The 15,927-nt window shown below is 55.3% G+C and overlaps 1 protein-coding gene across 4 annotated transcripts in view; it reads left to right on the top strand.

Moving 5' to 3' along the window:
* The window catches only part of AHRR (aryl hydrocarbon receptor repressor), an 85,934-nt gene that overhangs the window by 54,327 nt on the left and 15,680 nt on the right, over positions 1-15,927 (top strand). For 3 of the 4 annotated variants that reach the window (XM_042234002.2, XM_042234001.2, XM_027979965.3), the window contains exons 5-6: positions 7,437-7,526; positions 15,301-15,430. In XM_042234002.2, coding sequence (XP_042089936.1) covers positions 7,437-7,526; positions 15,301-15,430 — 220 coding nt within the window. The remainder of the gene's footprint in view (positions 1-7,436; positions 7,527-15,300; positions 15,431-15,927) is intronic. The other variant, XM_042234003.2, reaches the window with a different exon arrangement.

Below are 15,927 nucleotides of genomic sequence, written 5' to 3'. Positions count from 1 at the left end.
GCGGTGGCCCTAGCATGGCCTGCCCTGCTCCTGCCCAGATTCCTGGGGTGGGACTTAGACGGGCAGCCTGCAGGCCCTTCCTGGGATGTTCCTGCCAGCTCCGGGTCGGGCCTGTGGCTTCCCGCTCTGGCTTTCCTGGCCAGAGGGCTTGGTCACGGTGGCTGAGGCAGCAGGCTGCACCAGCGCCCAGGGCCTCGGCCACCAGAACCTGCCGGCCGTGGGGCAGGGCGGGGAAGGAGGCAGGCACCCTGAGCGGGTGTTCTGCCTAGGCCCTGGGTCACAGGACGCCAGGTTTGCGGGGGAGGCGCTGGAAGCCATCGCAGGCGGGCCGTGGGCAGCAGTGAGAGCACCAGCACCACCCTCGTCCTGGGGGACGCCCAGCTCTGGGGGCAGCAGGTCCCACCACGCAGGTGCCCAGCAGGTGCCCAGCAGCGCTGCAGCAAGGGAAGGCGGTGCCTTTCCTCCTTGCCTTAGGCGTCTTCCACCCACGCAGTGTTCCATGCAGATGCACGCGTCTCCGGGAGCCCCTACCAGGAGCTGAGAGCAGCCCAGATGCCCGCTGAGCGACAGGGCATACGCAGTGCAGCCTGAGCGTGCAGTGGAGTATTAGTCAGCCTTGAAGAGGAAGGGAATTCCGACACAGGCTCTGCACGGACGGGCTTGAGGGCACCGTGCTGAGGGCCCGAGCCTGGCCCGGAAGGGCCAGTCCTGTGAGTCCGCTCAGGAGGTCCCTGGAGGAGTCGGGCTCCTGGAGACAGGAAGCAGATGGTGGCGGCCGGGACTGGGGAGGGCTGGAGCGTCAGCCTGGGAAGATGAGAAGGCTCTGGAGATGATGCCGCTGGCGGCCGCACAACCACAGGGCTCATGGGGTGAACCGTGTGCACGAGTGTGGCTGAAACGGTGAGCTTTCTGCTGCGCACGTTTTACCGCAACATGAGAAGAGCTGGTATTTCGAAGTGCAGTTCTTGTACATATTGGTGTCTGAGGGACACGGGCGTCCAAGCCTCAGTGGTTCAGCTCATCATAGATTCTGAGGCTGACGGTGCTTCCAAAAATCCTCCGGGCTGGTGAACATGGACACACAGGCTTTGTGTTTTTAGGTGAAGAATGTCTGAAGTGGTGCAGAAACCATGAGGGGCACTATCCAGACTTGTCACCGCCCAGCGGGTGCGCATTCAGGCTGCGTGGGGGCCACTCACAGACGGGGCCCTCCACGCCCAGCCTCCTGTCCTGGAGATCGACCCACACCCTGGGTCGATCCGCACACAGGAAAACCTGGCCTCTGTTACACCGTGTAGCAGCCCAGACACTTCACGGGTCTCCCCACCCCCACCAAGAAATCCGGGGTCTCCTAGCAGAGGCACGTGGGGGAGATTCGGACCTGGTCACAGACTTGTGACCCTCCACCAGGACGAGCACAGGCAAACACTGGACTTTCCCCCCCACTGCCCGAAGGTGTGTGGGCAGTGGCAACAGGCGCTTCCATGGGACTGCACAGGAGCTCGTGACAAATGCTGCCGTCTGTCTGGGAACGCGGACGCTCCGGTGGACACAGCGTGCACAGGGTTGATTGCCATTTCATTGGAGTTCGGGGGTTGTGGCTGGTATTTTAATAACAGGCTTTTGGTGAGACGTGGTCGGCGGCGGCAGACTGCTGGGGGCAGGGGTGCCTCGGGGGGCTGTGTGAGCTTGGGTTTGTCGTACAGGAGACTCAGCGCAAAGTCTAAATCTGACTGCAGATCACCACCCTGCTGTTTGCACCTGAGTGTCAGAAACTCATCCAGAACTGTGCAACAAGGCGAGCCGTCGGGCGTCACCTCCTTTTCAAGTCATGTGGGCACAGGCTGCGCGAGGATTCTCCGAGGGAATGTTGCGTCTGCATCTGAGGCCGCAATCTGACCTCAGCTGTGAGCCCCTGGCATCTCTGATATGTCTTAGGATGCTTTAACATCTTAGCGATTCCCTCTTTTTCTAAGAAAATTTTTCGTGTGTTTATTCACTTGTTGACTATGCTGAGTCTTCAGGGCTGCGCGTGGGTTTTCTCTGGTTGTGGCGCCTGGGTTTCTCGCCGTGCTGGCGTCTCTTGCTGCACAGCATGGGCTCTAGACGCTCCGGCTCAGTAGCTGGGGCCCATGGGCTTTGCCCCTCGGCACGTGGGATCTCCCCGGACAAGGTTCGAGCCCGCGTCACCTGCTCTGGCAGGCGGACTCTCACCCACCGCGCCTCCAGGGAGCTGGCCCGTGCTTCCCTCTGGAGTAAGATCTTCTGTTGAGTGTTTACTGTATGTTAGCCTGAGTGCTGTGATGTTTCTTCTCTGACTTACAGTCTAACAGCTAAGGTGTGGCTTCACAGCAGAGCAAGGTCCCGTGTGCGGCTGTGCGGCTGTGTCCCTTTCTGGGGGTTCCTTGGGAATCTTGTGTGATGTCAGGCTGGGCAGAACACACGATTTCCTTTTGGGCCGGACGTTGCGCTCCATTGATAAATTCATCTTTATGATGGTGAGTCACCCTGTCCAAGACCAAAGGATGTCTTTCTATTGTTCACATATAATCTGGTGTCTCCTGAGATGTTTTAACATTTTCTTCACATCAATTTTGTGTTTTTCTGATTGAGTTTGCAAGTGTTGGGTCTTCTAAAGAGGATTTTATCCATCAGAATGTCCTCTAATATGGTCGTTATTCTAGTATGTAACAGCTATTGACTACATGTTTAATTTTATATCCTTCCTGTCTGCTGAATTCTTCCATCTGGGTTGCTTCATCACTGATTCTCCAGGGTTTTCCAAATAAACGAAGGAGTCCTCTGCAGGCAGTGATCCTCCTACCTTCTCAGTGCTGAACCTCCCACTGAGCTCCCTTCTAGTTGCGACAGTTAGCACCCCAGAAGCTCTAGGACAGGCGTCAGCAACCCTTCTCTGTACGTGGCAGATGGTGTTTCAGCCTTCACGGGTATGTTGTCTCTCTGGGAGCTGTCTAGCCTTGCTCTTGTGGTGCACGTACGTAGATGGACAGGTTTGGCCACAGTGTAAGGTGGACTGGAGGGGTGCTGTGGTTCACACACCCCTGGAGAGGGATGTCAGGGCGTCCTTGCCTGGTTTCCTGATCCTCCTGGAAACACCCAGCATTTTCCCCATTAATTAAGTTGCTATCTTAGGAATAACATGGACACACACACACACGTCCACACGCATTTTCATGCTAAAATGTATTCATAATTCCTATTTTCTTGAGTGTTTTTTAATCAGAAATGAGTGTTGAATTTTGTTGAAAGCTTTTTTGCCATCTATGAAGACGGCAAAAGTTATAGATTTTTCTCCTTAGATCTATAAACTTGCTTGTCTGGTTAGTTTCTCAGTCATGTCTGACTTTGGAGTCAGATGGACTGTAGCCATCCAGGCTTCTCTGCCCATGGGATTTTTCAGGCTAGAGTACTGGAATGGGAGAAGGTTATGCCCTTCTCCAGAGGATCTTCCTGACCCAGGGATCAATAAGCTTGGTGTATTATATCAATGAATTTCCCAATATTGAGCCAAGCTTGCATTCCTAGAATAAATTATTTGATCATGATGTATTCTTTTCATAATGTGAAACTGAAATCTGTTTGCTAATACTTTATTTAGCATATTTGGCATCAATAGACAAAGTCTGTAATTTTATTTTTATTGAATTTCCGTATCAGAATTAACTGTCCATGTTATAGTTCTTAAGAATGAGAGAATCTTCTTCACTTTCTATTTCTGAGACAGTTTAGGGGGCATTGTCATTATCTTATTTTTAGAGATTTTTAAAGCATCTGGGTCAGGCTCATTATCCTGGGTTCGTGCCTCGATAACTTTGTTTCTTCTACAGAAATTGTGCTTCAGGGTTTCCATCTCTAATGGGTTAATTCTGGTAAATTATGTAATTTTTTGAGTATCACTTTTGATATTTCCTCACTGTATTTCTAGCGTCTGTAGGGTGTGTAATGATGTATTCTTTAAAATTCCTTGTGTCAGTCGTATTTTTCCTGATAAATCTTCTAGGAGCTTATCAAGTTTGTTAATCCTTTTAAAGAAGCAATTTTCCACTTTGTAACAATCTTTATTATTTAACTAGTTTAAGAGTTTTCGCTGTTTCTTCTCTTACTTCTAATTTTTCCCTCCTTCTTCTTCTTCTTGCTCCGTCCTCAGTCGTGTCCAGCTCTTTGCAACCCCGTGGACTGCAGCACACCACGCTTCCCTGTCCATCACTATCTCCCAGAGCTTGCTCAAACTCATGTCCATTGAGTCGGTGATGCCATCCAACCATCTCATCCTCTGTCATCCCCTTTTCCTCTCCCTTCTATCTTTCCCAGCATCGGGGTCTTTTCCAATAAGTTGGCTCTTTGCATTAGGTGGTCAAAGTATTGGAGCTTCAGTTTCAGCATCATTCCTTCCAATAAATAGTCAAGATTGATTTCCTTTAGGATGGACTGGTTGGATCTCCTTGCAGTCCAAGGGACTCTCAAGAGTCTTCTCTAGCACCAAAGTTCGAAAGTATCAATTTTTCAGTGCTCAGCCTTCTTTATGGTCAAACTCTCACATCCGTACATGGCTAGTGGAAAAACCATAGCCTTGACTATATGGACCTTTGTCAGCAGAGTGATGTCTCTGCTTTTTAATGTGCTGTCTAGGTTGGTCATAGCTTTTCTTGCAAGGAGCAAGCGTCTTTGAATTTCATGGCTGCAGTCACCATCCGCAGTGATTTTGGAGCCAAGAAAATAAAGTTTGTCATTGTTTCCATTGTTTCCCCATATTCGCCCCGAAGTGATGGGACCAGATGCCGTGATCTTCGTTTTCTGAATGTTGAGCTTTAAGCAGCTTTTTCACTCTCCTCTTTCACTTTCGTCAAGAGGCTCTTTAGCTCCTCTTCACTTTCTGCCAAAAGGGTGGTGTCATCTGCATGTCTGAGGTGATTGATGTTGATGCTGGAATCTTGATTCCAGCTTGTGCTTTATCCTTCTCCTTACATTGTGTTTAATTGTCTCTAGTTTCTTGAGGAGGAATTACACACTTTGTTCTTTTGAAGCAGTCGTCGTAAGCTTACTGAGACTTTACGTTGCCTGTTCTGATTATATGTAACTTGCAGTTCATCACCTCTGTGTGTCCTCTCATGACGGGGTGCAGATTTACCTGTCCTTGTGGTTCTCCATCAGGTTTTAGAAGTGTGAGGCTTTGGATTAGGTGGCTGCCATTATCCTATCACTTCATGGCAAACAGAAGGTGAAAAGTGGAAGCAGTGACTGATTTGCTTTTCATGGGCTCCAAAACCACTGTGGACCTTGATTGCAGCCATGAAATTAAAAGACACTTGCTCCTTGGAAGAAAAGCTATGGCAAACCTAGACAGCCTATTAAAAAGCAGAGATGCTACTTTGCCGAGAAGGGTCTGTCTAATCAAAGCTATGGTTTTGCTAGTGGTAGTCGTGTGCGGACGTAAAAGGTGGACCATAAAGAAGGCTGAGCACTGAAGAACTGATGCTTTCAAATTACAGTGCTGGAGAAGACTCTTGAAAGCCCCTTGGACTACAAGGAGATCAAACCAGTCCATTCTAAAGGAAATCAGTCCTGAATATTTTATGGAAGGACTGATGCTGAAGCTCCAATACTGGCTACCTGATGGGAAGAGCCAACTCACTGGAGAAGACCCTGATGCTCGGAAAGACTGAGGGCAAGCGGAGAAGGGGACGACAGAGGATGAGGTGGTTGGCTGGCATCACTGACTCAATGGACATAATTTGAGCAAGCTCCAGCAGATAGTGGAGGACAGAAGAGCCTGGTGGGCTATAGTCTATGGAGTCGCAGAGTCAGACATGACTTGGAGACTGAACAACAACATTATCCTGGGTCCCTAGAAATCTTCAATACCAGTCATTTGAAAGCTCCTAGAAATTGACATTTATAAATCCTAATAGAAAAATCAGCGCGTAACACGCACAGGCGTTTTACCAAAAAGGAAATACAAGCTACCAGTGAATGTGTGAAATGGTTTCGATCTCATTAATAATCAAAGAATAAAAATTATAATTATCATTATAATTTATCACATAAAACTGGCAAAGATTAGAAAAAAGAAAGAAGTACCCAGAATGGTCACGGATTAAGAGAAATGAATATTACAATGTATTGCTGATAGCTGCAAGCTTCATGGAAGTTAATGCAAAGTCTCTAAATGTCTGCATGTTAAAGCGTCCAGCTGCCTAACCCTCCCTAACCTCCCGCTCTGCCCTAGCCCCAGAGAGTCAGACTGCTCCTGCCCGCCTGCAGGGGGTGGCACAAACAGTGAGCCGCTCCACACGTGGCGCCTGCACTCACCAGGACCCACGCCACCTGGGCTGCTGTCTTCCTTGTCAGGATGAGGGGGATGCCAGGCAGACAGGCAGGCAGACAGCTGGCTGACGGGGTGGGCACTGAGCAGGTGTTCACGGGCCTGTGGTCCCTCGTGCACCCTCACTCGCCATGGCCCTGGGAAGCCTGTGCAGGAGGGGCTGGAGGGCCTGCTTCTCAAAAAAAGGGGAACGTTAAACTGAGCCCAACACAGTGCCTGCCACAATAGTGACAGATTTAGCAATCATTAAGACATTGTGAATAATGACACTGAAATCCACCCCCTTCCCACTCAGCATCTCCCCAGAATGCACCCAGACTGGAGGATCTTAGAGGTGAGGGGACCAGATGTTCTAGGAATACGTTTTCCTCATCATAAATAAGTGGGTATAGAAAATGGAAAAAAAAGGGAAAGGATGTTGGATGATTAGGTACACTTGAACACCAAAATCAAGAGAGAAGCTTACAGGTGGGTTTCCTTGAATATAGATGAATATTTCCCAAGTGAAATGCGTCAGTTCCAAGAGCACACTAGAAACGATGATCAGATAAGCTTTACCCTCCATAGGCAAGAGTGATTCGCCATCAGAAAATCTGTCAGTGAGACTCACTGCATTAATGTACTAGAGGAAACCTACGTGATGGTTTCAGCAGATACAGAAATAGCCCTTGTTGGATGGAGCTCCACATTTTTTCATGATAAGAATTCCTGTCACACCAGAACGTGGTATAGAGGAGGACGGGGAACCCACCTGTGGCGCGGGCGTCCCTGTTGTTCCAGGCATCGGTGTGCCTCATCTCACTGTGGCGATGTCTGTATTTTATACAACATCATCTGATGATCATTGGAAAAAGAGCCCAAGTCATGAGCCTGATAAACGGTGACCAAGTTCTCCTGTCACCTGCTGGCTCAGGACATTTTGTGAACAGCCATAAAAAACTAAAAGTGGGCCTTTCTGGAGGTTATGAGTTCAGACCACAACACGGGGGAAAAGGTTGAAAACCCAAACAGAACCACTGCCTGGAGTTTTTACTGTGGGTGATGTCATGGAGGTGAGATCATGCGAGTGATGTCTGTGTTCTCTTTGTTCCAGTCCCTCCACGGCTTCGCTCTGGTGGTGAGCGCGGAAGGGATGATCTTCTACGCGTCGGCCACGATCGTGGACTACCTGGGCTTCCACCAGGTGAGCACAGCGCCCCGTCTGCTGGGGTTCGGCCCCGTCTGCGGTTCGGCCCGCCTGCAGTCCGGGCCCGCTGCCTTGAAGGCATGCGCTGTCTTCAAGGTGTGTGTGTGCTTAGCTGCTCAGTCATGTCTGACTCTGCGACCCTGTGGACTGTCGCCATCAGACTCCTCTGTCCGTGGAATTCTCCAGGCAAGAATACTGGAGTGGATTGCCATTCCTTCCCAACCCAGGGATCAAACCCGGGCCTCTGCATTGCAGGCGGATTCTTTATTGTCTGGGCCACCAAGGACTTCGAACTTTCAAACTTCAAGGTTTAAAACGTCTCTAAATCAAACTTTCTCTTTTTTTAAATCACCGACCTTTTGTCAGATGAGGTTTTGCACACCCGGCTTTGTCTGGGGCTCAGGGTCACGGTGAGAGGCATGCCGGCGTCCTGGGTGTCCCTGGTCTCACAGCAGCGACTTCTGCACCTGCAGCCCTACCTCTGCCCTCCTCGCAGCGAGAGGCTGGTCAGGGCCAGGCAGGGGCCTGTCCTGAGCTGCACCTCAGTGCCTCAAACCCCGGATGCGACGTGCAGTCAGGATCCAGTGTGCTCCAGAATTGCTCTTGCTGGTGTGCAGATGGCTCACCCGGAATGTTGCCCCAGGTCAGCACAGCCTAGACGATTCCAGACCTCAGGGCAGAGCGGGATGGAGTCCATCCAACCCCGGGTCCAAGGAGGTGGCTCAGTGAGAAGCCCCAGGAAAGGAAGTGGGACCTGGCTTGGCCTCTGGGAGGGAAAAGTCTCACGAGCAATCCAAGCCCAGAGTCAAACGCTGGTGAAACCTCCTGGCTCTGCAACTTGGGTGGCTGGGGTCTGAGGACAAGCCGGGCATAAGTGTGGCCGCCCCCCGCCAAAAGAAAACACCTGCCCGCCCCCTCAGCCCTCTGCAGGGAGCTCACAGCACAGGGTTATAAACTCCAGGAAGCCACCAACTGCCAGCCCTGGCACCTTCCCTGAGGAATGCAAGATAAAAACAGGTGGATTCGAGAGAGAATAAGACAGAACCTGGGAAAACCCAGAATGCAGTGTGTGCTCAGGGCCTCATCCGGGGGCAGAACGTGCAGTGATTCCAACACTTGACTATAGAAGGACTGTGGGCTTCAAGACACAGGGTGAGCCAGAGAGGCGCAGGCACAGTGGGCGGAGGGCAGTGGGGCTGAGCCGGGCCTGGAGTGCATTTGAGACCCCCTCTCCCGCAAGGCCACGGTGGCCTCTGGGAGGTGGACAGTCCACCAAGGGGCCCACCCACTGGCGTGCTTGCCTGGAGGCTGGAGACCACCCCACGGAGCCGGGGCACCTCTGCGGGCCAGGCCACACATTCGCAGCACTCGGGTCAGAGCCCAGCGAGGAAGGCGATGGGGGGCAAGACGTGCAGTTAATACAGAAAATCTTCCTGATGGGCCAGCCGCCGGCCGGGGGTTGGGAGAGAAGCCCGGAGGTCGGGCTGCCTGCGGGGGCTTCCGGCTCCCCCCCTTAGACGCCGGCCTCCCCCGCGAGCTGCCAGATGGGCCTCCAGGTGCACGCTCAGCGCCTCTCCGCCTGCCGGCGTCCTGCGTCCTGCGAAGCCTCCTTCCGCGGTCGCTCCGCAGGGGCCGCGCCACGGGGCCGGGCCCCTCTCGAGCGGCGCCCCTCTCCCAGGCCCGCCAGGGCAGAGCGAGGCCGTGGGCCCGACGATTCGAGCCCCAAGTAATGAAGCCTTCTTCGCGCCCCTGGGCGTCGTGTGCAGCACCTGGATCTAGAGAAATGTGATGTGCTCGCCTGTGCCAGCTGAGAATTTTTTTTTTTGCCCCAATCGCTGTTGCCTGAGTTGCTCTGTAAATTCTCGGGACACCCAGACCACCTGCTTTTGGCTGTGTAATTCGAAGGTCTCACCCCCGGGGTTGGGTTTCAGTGGGAAATGCAGGTGCCTTGTAGAGACCTGATTCCAGGTCTGAACTTGCTAATTGGAGCTTTTGTTTTCTTGGAACTCGGTTATTTCCTCTGAAGTGTTAGAAGTTTAAAAAAAAAAAGTTTTGCCTTTTATTATAAGGAAATTGTTTCCAAATGCCATTAAATCAGGCAGTGCCTCTAGTCTATGTAAAACATTTCATGAGCATATTAGACCAGCCCTGTGCTATTATTGTCGGCTTCTTGGGCAAAATGCTTTACAAAAAGTCAGGAACCAGCCGTTTCCTGCAGCCAGCTGAGCGCCCCGGTTCAGCGTCTTGCGCTCCAGTGCTCTTTGAGATGAACAAATGGGCTTTAGGTGTGTGTCTTAGTTGCCCTTGCCTTTGCTGCTGCAAGAGGTTGTCCATTCTCTCCGAGGTCAGCAGTGGGAGCGTCTCATCCCCAGGTGAATCAGGACGGATGTGAGGGCCTGTGGCAGGAAGCAGTTAAGGGCCCACGGGCATGGAGAGCGGATATGCGCTCTCTCTGCACAAAAGGCAAAGATGGCCACTGCTGGAATGAGCTGTTTGTGAAAATGGCTGTGCTTTTATTCTCGACTCTTCGGAGGGTGGTTCGGAGCCAAGATGAGACGCTCTGGCCAGACCAGAGCGGGCTTGCTCTGTGCTCGTGAGCAGCTGACACATCCGTGTCCCCTGCTTCTCAGATCCCTCACCATTTATTCTTCTTGGCCTCATTTGTAGGAATCAAACCCTAGACATTAGGAAAGATGAAGGGAAGCCAGGCTGACTGCCACGACCTCGGTTTCCTCATCCCAGAAAGTGTCGGCGTTTAAGTGTGTGTGTGTTGGCTGTTCATTTGTGTCCGACTCTCTGTGGCTCCATGCACAGTAATCCCCCAGGCTTCTGTGTCTAACGCCTTCTGCTCTAGCCTAACACCTCTCTGCCTAACACCCAGCCTGATCTGCGAAGCCTCCTCCAGCTCTGCTTGCCCTCCTCCAAGTCGATCTCCTCCTGTGTCAGTTAAGCCGCAGACCCACCCTGTGCATCCCTTTCGTGGATTACCTGAGGTGTGCGGAGAAGGCAAATGGGGCAGCAGGGTGCCCCTCGGGCTCTGCTGAAACTCGCCAGGGACTATGTGGACCTCAGTGCCCACTTATTAGTTTACAGTGAGAGATGCCCAGCGCTCAGACATCAGCACAGTCTTTCCCTCTAATCAAAACCATGGAGGGGAAAATGCCATCCATCAAAGAAAGATGGAAAAACACCAAATTCCTAGTAATGAGTCAAGCAAGTCATACGTAGTACTTCCGCTCAGAAAATACAAAGCATTATTTAAAGAAATTTAAAGATCCAGAGCATTGAAGAACTGATGCTTTCTAACTGTGGTGTTGGAGAAGACTCTTCAGAGTCCCTTGGATAGCAAGGAGATCCAGTCAATCCTAAAGGAAATCAGTCCCAAATATTCATTGGAAGGACTGACGCGGAAGCTGAAGCTCCAATACTTTGGCCACCAGATGCAAAGAGCTGACTCATTGTAAAAGACCCTAATGCTGGGAAAGATTGAAGGCAGGAGGAGAAGGGGGTGGCAGAGGATGAAATGGTTGAATGGCATCACCGACTCAATGGACATGAGTTTGAGCAAGCTCCAGGAGTCATGGAAAGACAGGGATGCCTGGTGTGCTACAGTCCATGGGATCGCAAAGAGTCGGGCATGGCTTAGCAACTGAACTACAAGAAAATGGAAAGATATGCTGTGAACTGGAGGACTTAATATTATCACAAAGGGGACTGATCAAGTTATAGAATAACTGGCGTCCCTGGTGGCTCAGTGGAAAAGAATCCACCTGCCAAGCCGGGAGACACAGGTCCAATCCCTGGTCAGGAAGATCCCTGAAGAAGGAAATGGCAACCCAGCCCAGTGTTCTTGCTTGAGAGATCCCATGGACAGAGGAGCCTGGTGGGCTGCAGTCCATAGTGTCGCTAAGAGTCGGGCACAGCTTAGCGACTTAACAACAGCAACAAAGGACAAATACTGTGCTGCCAAGCTGATTGGAAATGCAGAGACCTGAGCAAAGCCAGCACCATGAGGGAGGGCATTGATGATCTCTGGGACATACAGTCCCAGACACAACACTTCATGTCCAGCTCAGTGGCTGAGACCAGTGGGGTCGGTGCAAAGAAGGACACACGGCCTCAAAAGACAGGGGAGGTTCACAGCAGATTTGGGTTCACAGTGAAGCCGATGTTGCCAGGGGTGGGCAGGCGCTGGTCTTGTCAGTAAATGGTGCCTCAGGGACTGGATCCTCTTGAAAAGAATGAATCTTGACACCTACCTCACACCACGCAGAGTCAATGGGAGATGGTGGAAGTTTCTAGAAGATGACAGGACAGAGTCAGGAGGTATCTGAGGAACAAGCACACAGAGAGGACAGAAGCCGTAAAGCCTGACCGTGAGGAGAGACTGACCGACCCGGCTGTGTCAGACCCGCGAGGAGCGCAGCAGGCCCAGGAGTGGGGAGGCTGCCTGCCAAGGAGTCCACCCGAGGCAGGACGCCCGTCCGGGAGGGTGCAGAAGGTGCCGGGGCGGCCGGGCGGCCCTGTGGAGGGGCGAGAGAAGGACAGCGGCAGGCGGTGCGTGCGCATGCGTTCATCTGAAAACGGATAAATCTGTGGGAAGGCGCTCCGCTTCATTAGTCCTCCTGATGCGCCGACTACACGTTAAGCAGAAACCGCGACGCGGGGACGCGGGCTCACCAAGGCCGCGGAGCGCCTGGGCTCGCACGCGGCTGGGCGGGTGTGCGCGCACGCTCACTCTGGCGGCTGGGCTCGCACGCGGCTGGGCGGGTGTGCGCGCACGCTCACTCTGGCGGCTGGGCTCGCACGCGGCTGGGCGGGTGTGCGCGCACGCTCACTCTGGCGCCTGGGCTCGCACGCGGCTGGGCGGGTGTGCGCGCACGCTCACTCTGGCGGCTGGGCTCGCACGCGGCTGGGGCGGGTGTGCGCGCACGCTCACTCTGGCGGCTGGGCTCGCACGCTCACTCTGGCGGCTGGCGGCGTGCTCCGCTGGGGCCGAGGCCCTGTCCAGCCCGTGGCCCACGCTCCAGTCCGGGGTGCGAGCCGAGCAGAACCGCCCTGGAAGACACAGCAGCCGCGCGGGTGAGAGGCCCGGCCGGCAGGGAGGGACTCCCCGGCGGCGGCGTGATCACGGCGGAGAGCCGCGCCACGGAGGGGCCGAGGCGCTGCCTGCTTCAGGCACCAGGGGCCGCGCCGCCGCCTGAGATGACACGGAGGGCACAGGGCTCCATTTGAGAACAGAACCCGCCGGGGCTGCGGGGTCTGTGCCGTGGCTGCCTCCGAGGAGGGCGGAGGGAAGGGTTCTCAGTCCCGACTGGGTGGGGCAGCGGCGGGACTATAATGTGGGCACATTTCACATTCTGCGTTTCGCCTGCATCACAAAACTGCATGAGGAGAGCTTCACTATGGGACATGCCCTTATGACCCGAGAGCCTCCAGGTGAGGGGGCCTCCAGGCGAAGGGGAGCCTCCAGGCGAAGGGGAGCCTCCAGGTGAGGGGGGCCTCCAGGTGAGTGGGGCTCCAGGTGAGTGGGGCTTCAGGTGAAGGGGAGCCTCCAGGTGAGGGGGCCTCCAGGTGAAGGGGAGCCTCCAGGTGAGGGGTGTCTCCAGGTGAGGGGGGGGTCTCCAGGTGAGGGGGTCCTCCAGATGACAGGGGTCTCCAGGTAAGGGGGGAGCCTTCAGGTGAGGGGGGCCTTCAGGTGAGGGGAGCCTCCAGGTGAGGGGGGTCCTCCAGGTGAGGGGGGTCATCCAGGTGGGGGGTCCTCCAGGTAAGGGGGAGCCTCCAGGTGAGGGGGGTCCTCCAGGCGAGGGGAGCCTCCAGGTGAGGGGGGTCCTCCAGGTGAGGGGGTCATCCAGGTGAGGGGGGTCCTCCAGGTAAGGGGGAGCCTCCAGGTGAGGCAGGTCCTCCAGGTGAGGGGGGTCATCCAGGTGAGGGGGGTCCTCCAGGTAAGGGGGAGCCTCCAGGTGAGGGGGGTCCTCCAGGCGAGGGGAGCCTCCAGGTGAGGGGGGTCCTCCAGGCGAGGGGAGCCTCCAGGCGAGGGGGAGCCTCCAGGCGAGGGGAGCCTCCAGGCGAGTGGGGTCATCCAGGTGAGGGGGCAGCCTCCAGGCGAGGGGGAGCCTCCAGGCGAGGGGAGCCTCCAGGCGAGGGGGGTCATCCAGGTGAGGGGGCAGCCTCCAGGCGAGGGGGAGCCTCCAGGCGAGGGGAGCCTCCAGGAGAGGGGAGCCTCCAGGCAAGGGGAGCCTCCAGGCGGGCACCGTCTCTCCTCAGGCTCCTTCTGTCACTGTGGCCCCTGAGTGTGAAACAGGTAACCCCAGGAAGGTAGAAAATGAGTGTGATTTTAACTCAAAGGCTAAACTCTAACCATGTGCGCACACTCCCCCCACAGTCTAAGACACAGGGTTCACAGAAAGAAGCAGACGCTGAGGCCAGAAGTGCTGTGGTCCTTGGCCAGTGTTGCCCAGGGCTCTGGCAGGAATGAGGACCACTCACAGGGCACGGGGACGCACCAGGCCTTCCTCCTGCTGACACCTGCAGCGCCTTCTGATTCTCACGCACCTGGAGGCCCCCTCACCTGGAGGCTCCCCCCTCACCTGGAGGCCCCCTCACTTGGAGGCTCCCCCCTCACCTGAGTCCCCCCTCACCTGGAGGCTCCCCCCTCACCTGGAGGCCCCCTCACCTGAGTACCCCCTCACCTGGAGGCTCCCCCCTCACCTGGAGGCTCCCCCCTCACCTGGAGACCCCCTCACCTGAGTCCCCCCTCACCTGGAGGCCCCCCTCACCTGGAGGCTCCCCCCTCACCTGGAGGCTCCCCCCTCACCTGGAGGCCCCCTCACCTGAGGCCCCCCTCACCTGGAGGCCCCCCTCACCTGAAGGCCCCTCCTCACCTGAGTTCCCCCTCACCTGTGGCCCCCCCATCCACTCTGAGTGAGGTTGCCTATTACTTCCTAAGAAGGTAACCTCATTTGTGAAGCCTTGATCCTCAGGAACTTTTCCTCCGTCTGGTTTTTACAGTGACCCAGTTGAGAAACAATGAAACTCAGCAGTGGGCCAGCTGAAGGGGCCGAGGGGCTTTTGCGGGACGGGGGTCCCAGGGGTGAATGAGCGATGCCGTTCAGTTCAGATGGGAAGACGTGCATCAGCCTCGGTGGCGTCGACACTCTGGATGTTTTCGCCGACAATCGAGTCCGCTGAGGTCTGCCTTCAAAGCCCGAGGCAGGGCCTTGGTGCCCCGGGCTGCGGGGTCCCAGCGTAGACCTGGGCACTGGGGCGGCCTCTGCGCTCAGGGCCTGAGCAGGTGGGGGGACCCAGGACCAGAGAGAGGGTTGTGGGTCGGAGGGTCCTTGCAGCATCCTGCTGGGGCAGCAGTCAGGCCTGGGGACCCCAGCCCGGCCCTGTCTCACCATACAGGTGTGCTGCCCTAATTAACTTTGGATCCAAGTGTCACAAAGAGGCTGGAAGGTGACCAGACCTAAGCACACAGCTCGATGCGGTTGGAGTCAGCTTTGAGCAGTGGGAATCTTGATCCCAAATGAAGTTTCATCTCTGAGCCCCTGATCTGCCCCTGGAGGCACCGCCTGGCCTGGGGGGCACTTCGTGGGCTGGACGCCTGGGGTCCAGGCAGTGTTGGTTGCCTCCTGTGGGGAGGGACTTTCTCTTCACGGGTGTGACTTGCCTTTGACAGATGGAGGAGATGTTTTTGTGGTCATTAACCCTGGAATACAGTGTGGACATTCCCTCGGGGTAAGGCTAAAATGACTGTCTCGTGTTCCAGACGGACGTGATGCACCAGAATATTTACGACTACATCCACGTGGATGACCGCCAGGACTTCCGCCGGCAGCTGCACTGGGCCATGGACCCTCCTCAGGCAGGGTGCGGGCAGCCCCTGCTCTCGGAGACAGGTGGGTCCTGGGGGCCCTGGTCTGAGGCAGACTCGGAGGCTCCTGAGACGCATGGACGCCTCCGCAGGGGTTGCCCCTTTTCCCCTCCTCCCGTTGAAGTGCCATCGACGCCCCTTCCTCCTCGGAGACCTCCTCCCGCGCGCCCCCACCCCTTCTCAGGAGGCTTCCCCAGGCGGCGCTCCGGCTCCCAGGGCGCCGTGTCTCCTGCACTGTAGGGCGTGAGGCCCAGAAGCCAGGGACCCTGTCTCTAGTTTCGCACACTCCTCCTCTGATGCACGTCTTCTAGGAAATTCTCTCCGCCTGCCTGAGATTTGCCTGAAACCGTCCCCCGGATGTTGCTGTCTGTTCAGGGACGTTGCCCCCTGTGGGCAGGACCCCCGAGGTGCCTCAGATCTGCGGCCCCTGCCCATTGGACATGCCAGGCAGGCGCCAGGTCCCTGAGATGGCAGAGCAGATGAGAGCTCGGGGGGCAGGGCGAGTGGCTGCGCCTGGGGTGC

This window comes from Ovis aries, chromosome 16 (genome assembly GCF_016772045.2).
Source record: "Ovis aries strain OAR_USU_Benz2616 breed Rambouillet chromosome 16, ARS-UI_Ramb_v3.0, whole genome shotgun sequence".
Lineage (NCBI taxonomy): Eukaryota > Metazoa > Chordata > Mammalia > Artiodactyla > Bovidae > Ovis > Ovis aries.
The sequence above is the reverse complement of the archived record's forward strand: the minus strand, read 5'-3'. Positions and strand labels throughout refer to the sequence as shown.